The sequence below is a fragment of the Hakea prostrata genome, chromosome 10 (genome assembly GCF_041222555.1).
Source record: "Hakea prostrata isolate BN-2017 chromosome 10, UWA_Hpros_2, whole genome shotgun sequence".
NCBI classification, from domain to species: domain Eukaryota; kingdom Viridiplantae; phylum Streptophyta; class Magnoliopsida; order Proteales; family Proteaceae; genus Hakea; species Hakea prostrata.
The window spans coordinates 13,948,054-13,967,845 of NC_142609.1; the positions used below are offsets into that span (position 1 = coordinate 13,948,054).

Sequence of the window (19,792 nt, forward strand, 5' to 3'; positions counted from 1 at the left end):
GCAGTTAGTTGGGTTTTAAACCTACAAAAGGTGGTTGCACTTTCAACCAGAGAGGCAAAATATGTAGTAGTCACTGAGACAAGTAAAGAGATGATTTGGCTTTAGAGGTTTATGGAAGAGTTGAAAAGAGGGCAAGAGAAGAGTAAGTTATGGAGTGACAGCTAGAGTGCAATTCATCTTGCAAAGAATTCAACATTTCATTTAAGGACAAAATATATTCAACTAAGATATCATTTCATATGGTCATTTATTGAGGATGGCTTATTGAAACTTGATAAAATTGAGGGTAGTAAAAACCCTGTAAACATGTTAACAAAGGTGATTAACAAGGAGAAGTTGAGCTTTTGCTTAAAATTGATCAATCTTCATTAATGATCAATTTGATTGCCTAAGCATTGTTGATCTTTGAGGTAAAAGTTGAAAATTGTCTTCAAGTGGAAGATTGTTGTGGTGAAGACTATTTTTTTCACATGTAAAAATTGATTCAAATTTGAAATCAAATATTCAAATTTGAATTGCCCATAAAAAATGGAAGCGTTGAGATGTGTCGAAAAATTAAAGAAAATATAATTTTGGCAATATAAAATTTTGGAAAGTCTACTATTACCAAGTTGATTATGCATGTGATAAAATGAACCTCGAACTGTTTTGAAGGATTGGACACAATTGGAAATGTTGAGTTGATTTTAGATTCCATGAATAGATAGTGCATACAAGGTAGTTGTTGCAATGGGTCGCGGAGATTATGTAAATTATTGTATTTATTTTTGAACATTCTTTTTGGGTACAGGGGTAAATCATCATTGTCCATTTTTCTTGTAACTATTTATGGTCTTTTGATTTGGATTGAGATAGGTAGATATTGGGTCGAAAAAATTGGTTAGGTTATAATATCATCTTCTTTTTTCTCATAGTGAAACACCAAATCTGCTTGTCCATAGACATAATCCTTGGGTGAACCACTTAAATTCATTGTCTTGTGTGCTTGTGTTTTTGCTCTATTTTCTTAACACTTGACACCCACATTATTTTATATGCATCTAGATCTCTCATTTTAAAGGCCTACACCCCTAACTCAAGTTGGGTGCTTGCTACTTACTACCTACTCCATCGCCGGTCACTATACCCTTGGTACCAACCTCATCTATTGGAACATTGAGAAATCAATATTATGTTTATTCTAATTCCTTCAATCTGGATTAAATCATGTTCTCTATTTTAGGGTATTTATAGTCTTCGATGAACAAATGCACCACCTCAAATGACTATATAGTAGTGTATCATTTATTTGAGCTACTCCTAGATCATTCTTAATATGATCATTTTTTTATCTTATCTTTCCTAGTTTTGTCACTCATCCATCTTAATATCCACATTTTTCTACATCTGAGTTTATGTATATTATGTTTCTTAACAGTTTCAATACTCTATAATACACATCATAGCTAGTCATATGAAGTTCCTACATAATTTTCATTTGTGTTTCAAAAGAATACGTTGATTATACAAGACCTTGGATGTACCTCTCGACTTGTATAAGTGGCCATAAATCATAATATTCTGTGAAAAGCATGAGCTCTTTTTGTCTTGAATCCTCGTTTATTATCTTAGAATTGAAATTCTCAGTTCCAAAGTTAAACAATAGATAGTCACTGCTCCCACCCCCCCCACCCCAAAAAAGGAGAGTATAGTAGATGTTAGTGGAGCCTTCATTTCCTCTTCATGGAGATCAATAGAGTGACATACTTAGACTTCTCTCTACTGTTTTCCATGGACAAGTGCTCAGCTAGAATCTCTGTGTATTTCTGGAACAAAGTTTCTATTATTGCTTCTCCGAAGTGATGAACAAGCAAGGACTCTATAACAGCTCTTACGGTCTTCGCTGCATTTGCTGCACTTAAGAAGTTATCAAACTTGGATTCTTCATTGATTTTATCATCATTTGGATCCCAATTCACATCGAAGAGTTCTAGTATTTCCAAATCAAATAATCCTTCCGCTCCAACTATGTTTTTTACTTCTTGAGGACGAGGTGAATAAACTGGTATGTTAAATGAATCTACTTTAGCTTCTTCAATGAGCCCCTGTTGCAAGATATAAACAAATCAACACCAAAAGAATTAGTTTTGATTCCAAAGTGGAAAAAGCAGATAAAATGAAAGCAAAAAGCATACCTCTGAGACCAGAAAGTAAAGCGATTTGGCTAAAAGCTCCATGAGGGAGCAAAAATCTCTACTAAATTGATCATCCACATCTTTCCTTGCCAGCATTGTTAGGACCATATGACCTCCAGGAACTATTTCTTCATAACGTGCCTTTAGGAATACTGAGAAATCCTTCTGAAATTGCTCCAAGTATGCCTTGTTGACACTAGAACTTGTCTCGTCCATGTAAATGTGTCCCTTGTTATCTTCAGGTTCAAGAGGAACCTATTAATCACATAGAAATCTCAGAAAGTAATTAAAAAACACTGTAGGGTTAGTAAAAAGAACTCATTTAACCACAAAATGGAGGTCAGTGAAGAGGATTCTTGAGTGGGTTTCATCAAAAGTATTTATCTGTGAGATGCTATATATGTTGATTCACCTGTCATGACATTTTTATGGTGACTAATCATTAAATATGTCAAATAAGAGTATAGCAGATAAGCATTATGGCGAGTCGAGATCCTACACCTTGACGGATAGAGGCTTGTGTTCACCTCACACTTCTTCACCATACATTAAAGGGGGCCCACTTATAATTTTTCTTATCAGAACTTAGAGGTAGGCCACCCTCACAATATATTGGTAAAGGGGTGTGACGGAGCATAGACCTCTACCTTGATAGGTAGACTGGATCCCAATACCATTAGGGCTACAATAGGGTTGGGTTAGACTATCGGAATCCCAGCTGAACCTTGAAACATTACTCCCATCCTCTACCTGACCCTAATTTATAGTGGGCTTCCTCCTAATGTATGATGAAAAGGTATAAGGGGAACATATATAGGCCTCTATGTGATGGATAAAACATTCGGGACTCAGCAAAATTGGCCAATAGGAACAAACTTGCATCCCCTTAATAAACACTATATCGGAATGGATCTTGCTGACCTGAGAGAGCCAATGAACTCCGTAGGAAGAGTGAACAAAGTGAAGACTCTTGCTAGGGAAGAGCCTTCCAATAAAAGAACCAGGCAATCCTGATATGAAACATGGTCCAAACTGATCTCCATTCTCCTTGAATTTCTCATAAAATGCTGGCAAGGATTTGAAAATGGTATTGAAGTCATTCCCTGGAAGATCATTTAATGCCACTTGATATTCAAGGTATGGGTTTCCCAATCGGCTTCGTGCAGATTCAATAGCATTTATAATCTCTGTGATAACCATTAGTGTATTGGGTCCTGAAGAACACCCCAAATCTGCTATGCACAAACACTGTGGCAGGGTGGTGGAGTAAATCTTTAATATGCTCTCGAGTATCACCCTCTTCGCCATTGTTATCCCTGTTTTCTGCAACAATCACCACCAAAGAACATGAGATCATGCAAATATGAGAGAGAGAGAGAGAGAGAGAGAGAGAGAGAGAGAGAGAGAGAGGGGGAGTACTTGGAAGTTGGAGTTGACTGCATAGCTGGTTTCACCTTCACCTCCAACCATGTGAAGAACGTCTTGAACATCCATGGCGGCCATCATCCACTGGAGAGGAAATGAATAGAGGTGAGGGGGAGCCTTGAAAACAATGAACACTAATGGAATAGAGAGTTAAACAATGAAAAGCAAATAGGTTATTTATACCCAAGTGCCAGAAACAACGTCCTTTAACGAATAACTAGTTCCAAACAAAATCTGTTAAAACCCAGGTCAATCTCGTTTGCAAAATTTTCGGGTGGTGAAGTAATTAATGGAGTTGATAGATGTTCAAACCACCTTTGATAAACCCATAAGGTTGTCATTTAGATGAACAGGTGCATGAAGGAGAGAGATCTTGGTGTACATTCATGGGCTAATTAAATTCAACACACCAAATTTACATAATATTACGAAGAAATTCATTTGTTTGCAGAGAGAAAGAATTGAAAAATAAAAGATTTAAGTGTTTAAGCAACCGTTTCCCGGGGTTCTTGTTTATATTTTTATTTTGTTATTTTTTCATGTTCTATTTTCATATACGTGTGATCGATATATGATACCTATCCGTGTGGAATTAAATGTAGATCCAACAAATTCTCCTCTTATCTTACATGTTTTTTTTTTGCATGTTTTTTTTAAGAAAAACATGTAAGATAAGTAGGAGAATTTGTTGGATCTATATATTACATGTTGAAATGTAATAATAGTTCTTTTCTCCTTTGGGTTTGTAAGTACTTATCCCTTACAAAAAAAATTATTACAAAAGCCTTTTTTTACGGTGTAGGATTCTATTTTCACGACTACAATTGAATACAGAAAGAAAATTTCAGTCTTGATTGTACCCTTTAATTAAAAGAGTCAGTTAAAGGAACATGAGATGAGATCAACTTATAGAGAAATTGATCAAGGAAACATTCCTAAGAATGTTATTTTTGTTTTATGGTTGATGCTATTTACATTTTTTATTTTCTTCCATGATATGAGTAAGTCCCAACAGATATTGTTTTCGATGTTAAGTTATTCACATATACACCAATACCATAGAGATTAAATGAGTTTTTCAGTAGTTGGTAATTTAACCGGGAAGGTTTATTTATAGACATTGCTAATGTACATTAATGATAGATTGCAAAAGAATGTGGATTGAGATACAAATCAAAGAAATTTGTCAAAATTTTGAAGCTGGTTAAATTTTTAAACATGGGTCAATATATAATATACTTAGGAGTTTAGATTGATCTTACATACAAAAACCAACTGATGTAAAAATTGAAAAAATCATATTTCCTTAGAAAACCAGAAAAAGAGAGAAGATATAACCATGAATAGCAACATGATAACAACAAATACCCATGCAAATGATATTGTGAAACTGAGAAGAAGCAATGAGCCAAGGAATACAAAAATCCGAACCTGAAAGAAGTTGATTGAATTGTTTTGCTATGACTTTCTAGTGTAAGCTCTTAGTGATGTAGCCAAAATTTTTCTGTTAACAGTGCCAAGTGAGAGCCAAACACTAATCGCAAGTGAAAGCCGAAGAGAAACGTATAGTGGGAGCAAGGAAAAAACAAGTATAAAATCTACATGTTCACTACTAATGCAAGATTTTATAGATAGAAGAATTAATAAGATTTTCTTTTATAGGTAAATAATATAAACAATTCAAGAGATGCATAGACTTTGATTAAAAAAAAAAAGAAAAGGAAATTGAAACCTTAGAGGATTCAATAAATTTAGGGGAAGAAAATTTTAGGAGGATTTCTTTCCCATAAGGAAACCGTTAGATTTTGAGGAATCAAAAAATAAAGGAGAAAGAAAGGTTTTTTTTTTTTTTGGGTAAAAAAGAGAGTTGAAATGGTATAAAATATAAGAAAAGATAATTTTTGGTAACAAAATGACCAAGAATATTAAGTAAGTAAAATATGCTCACTGTGGTAAAACCATGGAACTTAATTTCGGCCAGTTTCGCCCCTGGCGAAACGATATTTACCAGAAATCGCCTATCTGGCGAAATATCGCAAAATCTCGCGATATTTTGGAAAAATTTATTTTTAAACAAAAAAATTTTGTGTGTGATTTTTATACTATTTCTTGCACTTTTTAGGTGATTTTTCTCGCGATTCTATCACAATCTTACTAATTTTATCACAATGATTCAAGACTCAAAAGTTAATGTGCTAAATGTAATTAGGAGGAGAATCTACATAGAATAACTTATAAATAAGAAAACTTTTTATAGCAAAATCTTCAAGATTAATGAGCAATCTTACCAACTATATTCTAATGATCTAGTCCTCAAAAGTCAACATGCCAAATGTGGTTAGGGAAGAGTATATACATGAAATAATTTATGGAAACAATTTAAATTATGAAGAGATTTTGTAATAGAATTGTCGGTTAATCATTCCAATTATGCGCAAATGATTTAGGCCTTAGAAAGTAACACGTTAAATGTGGCTAGGCAGGAGATTAAATAGAAATATTTATTAAGAAATAATTTAAATTTACCACATATTTGTATCAAATTAGGGTTCAAAATGACAAAAAAATACCCCCTAAACTAGTGGGCAAAAATTATCAAAGTCAACATGCCAAAATGTGATTAGGGAAGAGTGTATACATGAAATAATTTATGGAAACAATTTAAACTATTAATAAATCTTATAAAAGAATCTTCAGAGTGATTTGATAATCGTTCCAATTATGTCCTAATGATGTTAGGCCTCATAAGGTAACATATTAAATGTAACTAGGTAAGAGAATTTAAATGGAATAATTTTTAGGAAATAATTCAAATTTACCACATATTTGCATTAGATTAGAATAGGCATCAAATTTACCAAAATTATTGAGTAAAAATACTCAAAAAAATATCTCGGCGATATTTCGCCTATTCGCCCGGTTCGCTGAAACTAAGTTCCTTGGGTAAAACAAACCAGTAATACGAAAATAAAGTAACTAAAATATATCTTAAAAGAAAATTAACGCAACTTTTCATAAGATTTTTTTATAAAAAAAAAAAAAAACTAAATTACCATGAGCAACTTGCAAAAAAAAATAGTAACTAAAATATGAAGATTGAGATAAAATACTAATAATAATAATAATAATAATAATAATAATAATAATAATTATACATTTTTATTTTCGTTTTTTTTTTTTTTTAAAATTATTTTTTTTATTTTTTGGGGTTTTTTTTGTTGCCCCCCTGTACTTTGATTTTATTACTAATAAAACCCTGTTCTTTACAAAATTACTGTTGCCCCCCTTCCTTATAACGGTGTTAAGTAGCCGTTAAGTTTGAATATGTAATGTCCACTTTGTCCTTCATTAAAATTAAGAAATCAAAAGACGATACTACCCCCATTTATAAAAACCAAATTAAATATCAATTTTACCCTAACTTCATTTATTTTGAATTAAAAAAATATTGGTTTTCCACCTTCACTAAACTTATTTATTTTGAATTAAAGAAATTGACAAAATTCAAATTCGATTTGGTTTCCCACCTTCTCCTCTAGCATACGTGGAAAGGAAACCACAATTTTGTTTTTTTTTTTGGGGGGGACTGGTGCTTTTTAATATTGGAAGCGACGTAACCCTCCCCATGGGAGTTTAGACTTTTAACCGCTTTACTAACCCACCATTGCGAAACCACAAAATCTTGCCGAGAAGGAATTACGAGTAGGTGATATTCGGTTTCAAATTTGAGTTGAATTATATCTTCCCTCCTCTTTGGTTTCTATTTTAATTTTATTCAATTATTATTTCTTTATTTTGGTGATTTTTTTAGAGTAAACAGATTATGATTATTTTTTCTCTACAATTAATTAAGGGTATTACGAACTTGACAAAAGGGTAAATAAGTAAAGAGATAAGTAAAAGGGTATTTTGGGATTTTTAAAAATATGGAGATGCCACATCATCGGTAAACTAACGGAACTTACGTAGGGGGCATTAGTAATTATAGACAAAGTTAAAGGTTGGATTAGTAATTTTGCAAAATACGGGGGATACATTAGTAATAAATCAAAGTCGGGGGGCATAGTAATTATCCCTAATTAATTTTTCCCTTTTCGGGAAAAGGTTTTTTGAATTTTTTTTTTTTTTCTACGATTTTAGTTTTCTTATTTATTATTATTTTTTCAATGAAAGTCTCATCTTCTTAATTGTTTTTCAATAAATAAAATATAAAGGGATAATTACTATTGACTCCTTGTACTTTGATTTTATTACTACTGTATCCCTCTGTACTTTTCAAAATTACTAATCCAACCTTCAATTTTGTCTATAATTACTATTGCCCCCTACCGTTAAGTTCCTTTAGTTAACTGATGCTATGGCATCTTTATATTTTCTCAAAAATCCCAAAATACCCTTATACTTATCTCTTTACTTATTTACCCTTTTGTCAAGTTACAGTAGTACCCTTAATTAATTGTGGACAAAAAAATAACTATAATCCGTTTTATTCTCCAAAAAAAAAAAAAACCACCAAATAAAGAAAGAATGATTAAATAAAACTCAAATTGAAACTGAAGAGGAAGGAAAATCGAATTCAACTCAAATTGGAAATTGAATATCACCTAAAAAATTTTTAAAATAAATGAAGTTTAGCGAGGGTGGGAAACCAAATTGGATTTTGTTTATTTATTTAATTCAAAATAAATGAAGTTTAGTGAAGGTGGGAAACAAAATCGGATTTGGATTTTGCTCATTTCTTTAATTCAAAATAGATGAAGTTTTATGAAAGTAGGAAACCAAATCGGATTTGGATTTTGCCCATTTCATTAATTCAAAATAAATGAAGTTTAGGGTAAAATTGACATTTAATCTGGTTTTATAAATGGGGTAGCATCATCTTTTGATTTCTTAATTTTAATGAAGGGCAAATTAGACATTACATATTCAAACTTAACGACAACTTAACACCGTTATAAAGAAGGGGAGCAACAAGAATTTTGTAAAGAACAGGGTTTTATTAGTAATAAAATCAAACTACAATGGGGCAACAATAATTATCCCAGTATATAGACATTTTTTGATAGAATGAAGGATATAATAGTCAAGGACTTTGCCAAGAAAATATATTCTTTCTATCTCACACAAAAATTTTTTTAATGCATATTTTTTATACCAAATTTACTATATTTCATTACCTTATTAAGAAAATACCGTATTTTAAAATTAGAAGCTTTTTGAAGATGATTAGATATAAATTGAAGAATAGTGAATGAAGGGCTAGTACTTAGAAAAAAGATTTTCTATTTATTTTTATTTTTTTAAGGTATTTCGTTATTAGTACCTAATTGCCAAAAATAATCAATAAAAAATAGGTAAAGAAATATTAAATAATATAATACTAAACATTTAAAAGAAAAGAAAGAAATGAAAAGATTTGTCACGAAAGAAGAGTACGTACTTTTATATAATAGTATACACTATATAGTGCATATAGTATGTTTGTGTATATATATATTGAACCCTTAACAGAATTACAATTATACGAAATATAAGTAAAATTGGTAGAACAAAGAATGCTCACAATGCTCTGGCTAGCTGCAGAGCTTATTGGATTGAATACAATAATAGAGGGAAATGATTCAGATACTTCCATTGTGCGTAAACCTACGGTTTATATAGGGCGGGTTTACCTTCCTTCCCTAACCATTGGATTTGTTCGTGCCTTCTCTTGTTGGTCATTCGATCTCAGGGTTTCACCCTTCTGTCGTAGATAACGGCAATTACCCCAATTAGCACGATCGCCCATCTTGTGTTAATGATAGGTACCTGTTATGACTCAATCACGTATCTCGAATTCTTCAGGATCATTTATTTCTATGACCGCAACATTCATTTTACGTAACTGTTTGGTTCGAACTTTGGTCCAATCTCGATGGGGTTTCTTGACCCGACCGTGATTGAGCCGTTCAAAACCGGAGTCCATGACCCGACCGAGTCAGGATCCCGTTCGGTATTATTTCACCCTCATCACGAATCTAGGGTGAGAAGGGATACATATATTAAGTTGAATTTAGCAAACAGTTCCTTCCGAAAAAGCTCAGCTCTTCTATTTAACCAAAGCAACAAAGCCCAGCACTTCTTGAAGCTTCATTTTAATGCAAATAACTAAAACGAAACTTGATAATTGATGACTTGAAAAGCTCTGGTCACCATTGCAGGAGATTGAAGATGCATCGCTCTCCACGAAATCATTACCAGGTGACTTTCATGATCGTGCTGAATCAAGAAACTGCTATGGAATGCGATTAGGGTTCCTTTTTCCACTGCTCCTTTCTTGACTTTCATTAAAACAGTTAAATTTATTTTGTTTTCTTGTAGTGATTGTGATAATTTATTGTTCGCGAGGTTAGAAATACCCAATTACAAGATAAATTGAACCCATTCAGGCCAAGTTTGAATCCCCTCCAGGGGCTCTTTTGCATTGAATGTCAATGAATTATATAATATTTTAATCCAAGGAATAAAACATCTTAGAACAACTTGAATATATAGACCATGAGGCCTGAATAGGCCCCATCAAACCTTACCTGCCAGTTGAAACTTGAAACCCCCAGTTTCAAATTTCAAATCAAATCGACTTTGCTTACATGTTTGGAATTCTCAAATGTCATTGCAGTCATAACAACTATAATCAACAAATAAAAGGCGAACTTAGTGTCGAAGGCTTTTACATGAGCTGAAGGGAGGAGAAGGAAGTAATCTTTAAACGACTCTAACCCTAATAAATTTTGCTGAGAGTGTAAGATAATGCTAATGAACGAATTTATTTGATTTACCCAGAAAAAAAGTTGACCCACTTTTTATAAAGATAAAGGGTTCTACATTTATGGAGACAAAAAGAAAACCACAAAGTAGGAATTTTAAAACTAATAGGCCTTCACCCAATAAAAAATAAAATAGAAAGAAAGAAGAAAATCTCTTGCATGAATAAATCATCTCAAAATAATTAAGAGGGGAAGATCTCTCCTGGCTGTCTCTTTAGCCATTCACATAAACAAAACAGGAAACCAAAGATACACTTTATAGGAAACGGTCCTTCCCAGATCTCAATCCCATCTTTTGTCAACCCAAGAGATTGCCTCATGCTGGAAGTTGAGATAGTATTGCTGTTTCATTCTGGGTTTTTACTAGCTTTCTGTGGACCACATTTCATCAGTTCATGAAATCATTTTGTGTGTGTGAGAGAGAGAGATAAGTGCAGTAGGTTGGACAACTCCAAAATAAGGAGAATTGGACACACTGTTCAAGTTTGGTTGATGGGTCAATGAGGGAAAGTAGTAAAACAATAGGAAATGGCCAACAAGTGTAACTAATGCACTGCAGATGACCAGAGCCATAAATACAATACCAACAACTCCATTTAATGAAAATAGTGTTCATGATATATGTTACTTACATCAATATTAATTTCATGTTATATTTAACAAATAATTCCTCAAGAAGATTCAAACTGATTCATATACATTTGCAAGATCCAGAAAAATCTCAAGCATCACAGATCGACAAGAGTAAACGGAAAAATATAACAAAGAACAAGGGAAAAGAACTCATCAAAGCCTGATTAATGAAAGAAATGATCAAGCTCTTTTGTTGTATCTACATACTTATCTATTGTGTAGGGGATTCGGACCTGTATGGATTTTCCTCTTTTCATCACCAAAACCTTCATCGTCATCTTCATCGCCATGTTCTTCAAAACTACCTTTGGACTTAACAGGAACAAATTTAGAATCAGACCCACCTTTCAACTTGTCAGATTTATGGTGAAATCCATAAGCAGAACAAGGACTTTCCAACCGAGCCAGCATCAAGAGAAGAAGAAGAAACAAGCAAGCAACCTCTTTCTTCAAGCCCATCTGACTTCGGGTGAGGAGGACCCAAGTCATGCCATGGAGGATCCTGTGATCTTGTCAGCTCAAATCCCCAAAACAACAGAAAGAAACACCTTTCTATTTTGATCTTTCTCCAAAGGTACAGCAAAAAGGATGAAGTAGAGAATACAGCTAGGGATTATTTTATCTGCTGCTTTTGTCCAAGTGTTTTAGAATGCTTTGGATTCTGGAGAGTGGAGACAGGTTAGGTCAATGAGGCTTCGAGGTCAAAACGCATGGGTTTTGCTGCTTGATTCAATCTGAATTTGGTGGGAGGCGGTTGGGAACTTTCTTGGTTTCCTGATTTCAGAGCCTATTTTTGACTTCGGAGAGATCTATAACCAGGCTGGTGGTTTGGGGGAGAAAGAGAAAGGTGTCTCCTCCGGTTGGGTTTTCAAGATTTTGAATCACCACAGCTTCCTCACATCTTAATTTGAATGAAACCTGCTCCCAATCGGTTTTGGCTCCATTATAGCAGGAGTGCAACTTCAATGTTGCGCATTAATCGTGCTGCGAACGGCAGAGATCAAAACGACGATCGAGATTATGATAACGATAGCTTATTTCACATAAGTGGTTTAAAGCAACTTTTACAAAACAAGCGGTTGAGATCGACTCTTGTGTCAATCTCCCCCATACGCAAATGCACAATACCCAAATAATTTCCTTGTTGGAGGGGTTCTCTCATTGAGTTATAAGATTTAATCGTGGACAATATTGTAATCCAACAACAGTCGTGTAGAAAAGATTTTTCCCCCTATGCAAATGAGTTATAGAAAAAATTTTTCATGAATCACTCATGCATCTCCATCTTATGGGAGTACTTTTGATATTTCTCATTTGGCTCTTGGCACCCTTTTTTGGGTTAGTATTGATTTTTAATTAAAATATTCTATAATTTTGAAAACTATGGTAGAACAATTTATACTATGATTCAGATTCTTAATTAAACTTTAAGAATAACTAATTAGTATAAAAAAAAATTTAATAGTTAATCTTGGTAGAATGTCATATATGAAGTAAAACAAGTCAAAACAATTCCTTTTGAAACATTATGAAGTAAACAAGTCAAAACAATCTCCAGTCTTAAAGGAGTTTTTGGTGTAGGCCATGTTGGTTAGTAGCTTTATATTAAAGATTAGATTGAAAAAATAAAATTGAACACCTTTTTGATAGCTTTTATGGTAGAATAAGGGCAAAACAAAATGTGAGAAATCATTTCAGAACAGTCAAAGCGAAAAAAGAGTTGGACAAATTGATTTATCAAAACTAGTGGTCTTATTCTAGAGAAAAATGATGATGTCTTTAGATCATTTTATTCTTTAAAAGCAAAATCAAGATATGAAAGTCATGGACACATTGATATTAGCAACCCATAAGGGTCCCAAAAATCCACAAATAATAGTTTTGTGGAAAAAAGAAGAAGAAGTATGCCTTGGAAATAATTTTTTCTTCAAAAGATTTGGTTATCTAATTCTTTCACCTTTACTTTTGAATTTTGGCCATCATTCCATGACTAAAAATCAAATTACCTTTTCTTGTTTGTTTGGTTTCAAACTTCTTTTCTCTTTACTTCTTTCTTGTTTGGTGCTATGTTGACAATTTTGTTGAATGGATAAAAGTATGTTACCAAAATGAGAGGGTCTTGGATAGCAAATAAGGATCTAAACCCTAGGTAACAACAATATGGCTAGTCCTTGGAAAGTTCTCAGAAAGAGTTTGTAGGGAAGGAAAAAGAATTTGGAGCAGACTTCCCAAACAAATGACCTTCCAAATTTGGGTTTGTATCTGAATTTGGTAGTTCATATGCAGATCCACTCAAGCTAGATATGCGAAATACAAGATCTATAAATCAACTTCCTGACAATTTCAATGGAGATGGCCTACTTCAAAGGCTAAGGACATCTTTAGTGAGATCAAGTGGAGGCAAGGGCTAGAAAAGGGGCTAGAAAAGGGGCTAGAAAAGGGGCAGACAAAGAAGAAGTGGGGAGGATCTTCTACATTGGTAGCACAAAAGACACACTGGGTGTAGAGGTGTCAATACAACCCTGTTGGCCTGAAACCCAAATGAACCCTAAAATCGACCCGATCCTAGCCTCATTTTTTCAACCAAAAGGGCAGGCTTGGGTTACAAAATAATCAACCCCGACAAGGTTAGGTTTGGGTTTTGCCCTCAGACCAATCCGGCTTAACTCAAGCCGACCCTTTGTTATTTTAATTTAATTAAATTATATTTAAATTGGCTTTAAGCAAATCGAGTATATCTTTTTCTTTGGCAAGTAACAATCGAGCATTCCTTTTTCTTTGGCAAGTAACACTTGAGTATCCCTTTTTCTTTGGGAAGTAACAATCTAATATCCCTTCTCTATATCTTTTGATAAGTAAGAATGTGAGTGTCCCACTAATCCTAATTATCTAAATATATATCCACAAACCTCAGATTTCCATGTCAATAGTCACGTATGCTTTTCAACTCCATTGATCCCTCCAATAGCCGCCCAAGAGACTCCAAGTCTTACTCTCTATCTCTCCCAGGTCTTAGATTTTTACTTTTCTAATCAACTACGATATACTATTGTAGAAGGCTTCAAGTAATTATAAGTAAAAGAGATCTCATTTTTTTAAAATTATTCTTTCCTTCGTTCATATCAGAACTGATAAAAATTAGGGTCAGAATCAGGGTAAATTAGACCAGTCCAACCGATTAGGGTTAATTAGGGTAGGGAGGGCTTAGAGAAATTAGGGTTCAATGCTGGCCAGACTCAACCGGCTTGTTGACACCCTAAATTTTTTTTTTTGGGGGGGGGGGTGGGGGTGGGGGGAGGGAATATAATTATTGATTATGTAGCATCATTAAAAGCAATGAATGAATTGCTGGCAAGCAATTAGGTTCCCCTTTTCCCTTCCCTGTCTTCTTTCTCTTCTAGCTTTTTCTTGGTCAAAGACAAGGAGCTTGCTAACATCATTGGAACATCAACTACTGCATCAAAAATGTATACTTATGACCACATAAAATAGTCATTAATGAAAATGGTAGTTTCACACTCTTAAGTAGCTTCCACAGATTTGAGATGTTAGGCAAAATAACCATCATTAGCAATTACTTGTAGAAGCTTACAAGCGTACTATTAAGTCTTTGATTAGATTGTCGTTAATTATCAAAACCCTCATTAAAGAACCGAGGGAAAATGGTTAATAGTAAAATTTGGGTTCAGTTTTATACTGTTACAAATCCTATGTCCAAACCCAACACATGCCCAAAATCAAAATGTACAGAAATTTGAATCCTAGATCTCCTTGAGCTTACTGCGTGTAACAGAATTATCTTCAAGATTTTGTTTCACTGCATCTATATAGGAGACTGCCGCCACTGTGCTAGAAGTACATCCACCCTAACTTAATTCGATGAACTTGATGGTAACAATGCAAACTTTAGACAAAATGGCTAACATGAGGTTTCACTTGAGAGTAGGGCCTGTGTCCACTTCTCTTACTTGCAGAAGCATGGGTAGAAGGCTGAACGCAGCAAAAGAACTGGGCTATAATTAAAGTGAAGAGAAACAACTGGGAATCCACAATGAAAACAATTCTAAGCATTCTTTAAAGAGCACCAGTTGAAGGTAGAGCACCAGTTGAAGGTAAAGCACCAGCAGGTCCAGACACTATCTGAAAGAGAGCTGTGCTTCAGTGCGACCTCTTCTGTAATTGATAATTGATATCCAGTACTGGTAGGGTTGGTCATTCATGAACATCTATTAACGGTTTGGGGAAGGTGATTACCTGCAACTTATCACGAAGCCAGCCTTCAGTGATTGATCTCTCCTCATGACCATAAGTTGGCTTTCCAATTCATTTCCTTTATAGCATGAGAGAGAGAGAGAGAGATGCTGCTACAGTAGGTACCCAACTTAAGTTTGGGCTGGGCTAGGCTGGGTTCGAGACCTCTACCTTAGTTCAACCCACCCTTCTTTACACATCAGTATGCCAAACACAATTTTCATGCATGGTGTGCTTATTAGACTTCCTACGTAAGGGTCATTATATACCTTAGCTCGACACACTACAAGAAAAGAGATTTTTGGCTACGGTTTTCTTTCTAGCTATAACTGTCGTCATGTAAGTAGAGGTGTCAATGGTTAGGTCTGGGGCGGTTTCAGTTGGGCTTAACAATATCAAGCTGAAAACATCAAAGCCCAAACACGAATCATTTGTAAAATAGCAGTTTTAGTTTAGTTTTGGATTAGTGTAGTTTGGATTCGACTAATTGTTTGGATTTGGGTTGGGTCGGTCTTGAGACCATTACCAACCTGTTATCCTATAATCCAATTTCAAAGTTAAAAGTTACATGTGGGTCTTAAATCTTGCCTCTTGGGCTTATGGTCTCAATAAACCAGTCTCTTTAATTTCTTTACCTCTAAGAGCAAAACAAACTCAAAATTTTATTTGAAAAGAATAATACATGAGATATAATATAGAATTGTAAATTCATAAAATCATTAATTTATACAAAAATGTGAAAATAAAATATGTATATTTTAGCATAAAAAAATATTCAAAATGAAAGTCATAAATTTCAAAAAAATAGATGCAAGAATAAAAAATTCAAAATAAAAAGATTACTAAATGGTGGGCATGATCTAGCTGAGGTCTTGGCAGCTAAGAAGGCAATAACATGCTGGTCCTAATTCGATGAGATTTGCTTGTCTAGTGATCACTGATACAATAGTCAATAACACTTGTACATATATTGATTTCACATTAATTTGAGGTTTTGGACAGAAAAAGTATTCATGCCAAAAAGAGGGAGAAATTGAGAAATGAAAAAGGTAACTGTAAAGGCAAAACTATAAAAGAGTAAAGGGCAGGACCATTATTCAACCCTTGGGGGTGGGGGCAGAATGGCATTTCTACCTAATGCCTTTACTTTTATTTTATTTTTATGTTTTTGTAATATGTTAGTGGATTTTTTTTAGGGGGGAGGAGGATGATGTGGACGTTTCACATTGAATGGGCCAAGACTGGGCTGGGAATGGGCTTACTTGTTTTCTTGGGTCCCCTCCCCTGGCCTGGGGGCTCGCCCTGGGTGCTCCCTTTTTGGGTTACACCGGTTGGCATTTATCAGGGTTCGGTTTGGGTAATGATTCAATGTTGGTTTGGGTTAATGGGCCATTACCTACTCATGATTTTTTGACCCTTCAGGCCATACCCTGTCCAATAAGCTTCAGTTTGGTTTGGTTCCGGCTATAATGGGTTGTTCGGTTCTGTTTTAATGGTTGGGGGCAACAATTTGACACCTTAAATGTGGGGGTGTAAGTTTAGCCCTGGCGTCCTTTGCCAGCCTGAACCACCTTGAGCCCAAATAAAGCCCGGGTTCAAGATTTTGGCCTTGAGGCTAGGTTAGGGCCAAAATATTTGAACCCTCAATCAAGACCAAAAATGGGCCTGGAATTATGTTTGTATTGCTCAACCCATCCCCATGTCCCTGATTTCGACCTAACTTTACTTTAGAGACATGAAATCAACTTGAAAAAAGATTGAGAATGAACATTGCCAAAGTGTAGTTTTTTTTTTTTTTTTGTGGGGGGGGGGGGGGGGGTGGGGGGGGGGTGGAGGGGAGGTGAATATTCTAGGGTTAATGCTATCTACCTTTGTGCTTCTTCTGGTTCAAATGGTTCGTACAATTTATTGCCAAGGTCAGGTACCCCTACCATCTAACCAACAATCAGATGTTAGCCTCCTATCATTATATTAGGGTGTTTAATACCCTTCTTGTTTCTATATATTATTTTCCCTAACTTTGTCTTGTATCTTTTTTTACATATATATTCTTCTTATTTCTTATTTTTTTTTTTCTACCTGTTTTTTCTTCCTTCCCCTTTTCCTCTTTTTTTTTTTTTTTTTTTTTTTTTTCCTTCCCTTCTCTTTCTCTTCTTTTCCTTTCTCCCCTTTTTTTTTTTCTTCTTTCCTTTTCCTCCTCCACCTGTTTTTTTTTCTCTGTTTCTTTTTTCCCTTCTTTTTTTCCATTCTTTTTCTCTTTTTCCTTTCCTTGCTCTCTCTCTCTTCTTCTTGTGTTCTTTTCGTCTCTTTGATCTCTAATTAAATTAGTGCATCGTAGAAATTAAAAACATCATAGAAGAGTTCAAGAACATTGTAAGAAGATGAAGAAAAATTTATTCTCAAGCTCCAAGTCTCCAAAGCCAACCAACATCTCCAAATTTGTCCTTTATGCTTCTTCCAAAACGTCTTCAAGCAGGTGTTGTTCTTCTTTTTACTCAATTTAATACAATTCTAATTTCTTAATTTGACTCAACTAAGTAAGAATTTGGTGTACAAATGAGATTGACTTCAAGAGCTCAAATGTACAATTCCACCGTTGGATTTTAAGAATAGGAAGTTATGAAGCTCCTGCCAAAAATAAGCTTGATCAGACATTGGATGACCATCCGATAAAGCACTTGATAGAAACTGGATAGAGACACTCAAAAAATGGATTTTTCACTCTTCCTTTTTTTAATCTAGTCCCAAACAGGAAATAAAATCCCGGAGTATGCAAAGAATCATTATTTCCACGTTTTTGACTTGAGAAAGCCTTCAGAGCCTACTCTAACTTTATGAAAAAGACTTTCTTTTAGTGGAATAAAAATCTAGCTTGGTTCTTTAAGATTCTTTTCACAAAACTTCTCAATATTACTCTTGTAGTTTTGATTGATTTCCTGCAAGCACAAATAATAATCTTAATTAAATTTTGCTTGAAAATGTATAAAATCACTAAAATTATAGAAATAAAACCAATTAACTAGTTGATATAAAATCTACTCATCAAGGACAAGAATTCCAGGCCCTAAGAATAGGATAGGCTTGAATGTTATAACGCCCGTCCCAGCCCATCTTTGTTGTGGTTCCATCCAAGGAACGAAGTTTCGATAATTTCGCCCGGTTCGCTATCCGCGACGGGGGTGATATTCTTCGGCGAGATTTCGCTACCATTTAAAAACTTTATTAAAAAAACACTGTAGTTTGAAAAGACATGCCTGCAAATCTGCAATTTTCAGTTTCCACTTTAATATAAAAGCAAAATGTCAATGCATCGGTGCGAGTATCTAGGTAAGGTAAATGTAAAATTTAAAAAGGAGATAGAAGTAACATAAAATATTCTACAAAAAGTACAAAACATAACATCAATCAACCGTCAGTGTAAAAGCAAATAAGTAATAATAAATAACATTCAAATCAAAACCCTTTACCTTTTAACTCTCTCTCCGTCTCACCCTTCGTCCTTAACTCCTTCGTCCCTAACCGTCTGCACTCTGCTAAATATTTTTCTCAAAACAGCAAGCTTCTCTCTCTCTCTCTCCTTTTCTCTTTCTCACAAATGGTTGCTGCAAGCCTGTGAACATGGTGGCGCCGTCGGAGCCCCGTCGGCGCGTTGAGTGTTTATCGTCGAAACAGCGAAAATAACGACGGCGAGATATCGCCAGAAATCGCGATATCTTGTCAATCTCGTTTCGCCCCTGGTTTCGGTCCGTGGGCAAATCACCAATTCGAAATATCGCCGTTCGCGTGTTCCTGGTTCCATCAATATGTGGCTGATGTATGTTGTATCAACATTTAACAATAGATGGAGGGCATCAAAGTAATTTGACCACCCATATTACCCTACCTAATCTCCACAATTCGCAATCTGGTGCGGTTATACTAGGGTTTCCCGTCTCGCCCCTGGTTCCCGGCTTTGTCCCTCTCTTCCTTTGTTTCGTGGGGTGGAAAATCCTCTATATATATATATATATATATATATATATATATATATATATATATATATATATATATATAAAGGAAGGGAAAATAATTAATTTTGTATAAAGTTTTAAATGCTTGTCTCATTTGTTTCCCACACTTTTCTACAAATTTCTTTTTATTTAATGAGACTTTGAAAATGGATAGGGTGGGAAAGTTTGTATACCACATCAAAAAACAAGTCAGATGCTGTTAAAAAACCTAAATAAAAAAAAATCCAAACAAAAACTATGAAACCATACAAGCAGAGAAGAATCCTGTTAATTTTGACGATGTTGATGATCACAGGAAGTAAAATTTTCTAATCTGAAGTGGGATGGGAGAGAGGAATAGGAAAATTTTCCATAAAATCTCAAAGTATGACTTATTTATTTCAACGGGGTAGGAATGTGGTTGAGATCCACATCTTCTGTAATTCATTTCTCTACAACTTTTTTTTTTTTTTTTGAGAAAATGAGACTTTATATTAATAGAAATAAATAGAAT

At 34.4% G+C, this 19,792-nt stretch overlaps 1 protein-coding gene across 1 annotated transcript; it reads right to left on the bottom strand.

Moving 5' to 3' along the window:
- Positions 1 to 1,709: 1,709 nt before the first annotated feature.
- Positions 1,710 to 11,497, bottom strand: LOC149002033 (S-adenosyl-methionine 4-1-methyl-2-pyrrolidinyl-3-oxobutanic acid methyltransferase-like). Its single transcript, XM_089138622.1, has 5 exons — positions 11,272 to 11,497; positions 3,594 to 3,733; positions 3,096 to 3,497; positions 2,175 to 2,429; positions 1,710 to 2,084 (listed from the first exon to the last, which is right to left on the bottom strand). The coding sequence occupies exons 1-5, from the start codon at positions 11,495 to 11,497 to the stop codon at positions 1,710 to 1,712; spliced, it is 1,398 nt and encodes a 465-aa protein (XP_088994748.1).
- Between the last annotated feature and the right edge of the window lie 8,295 nt (positions 11,498 to 19,792).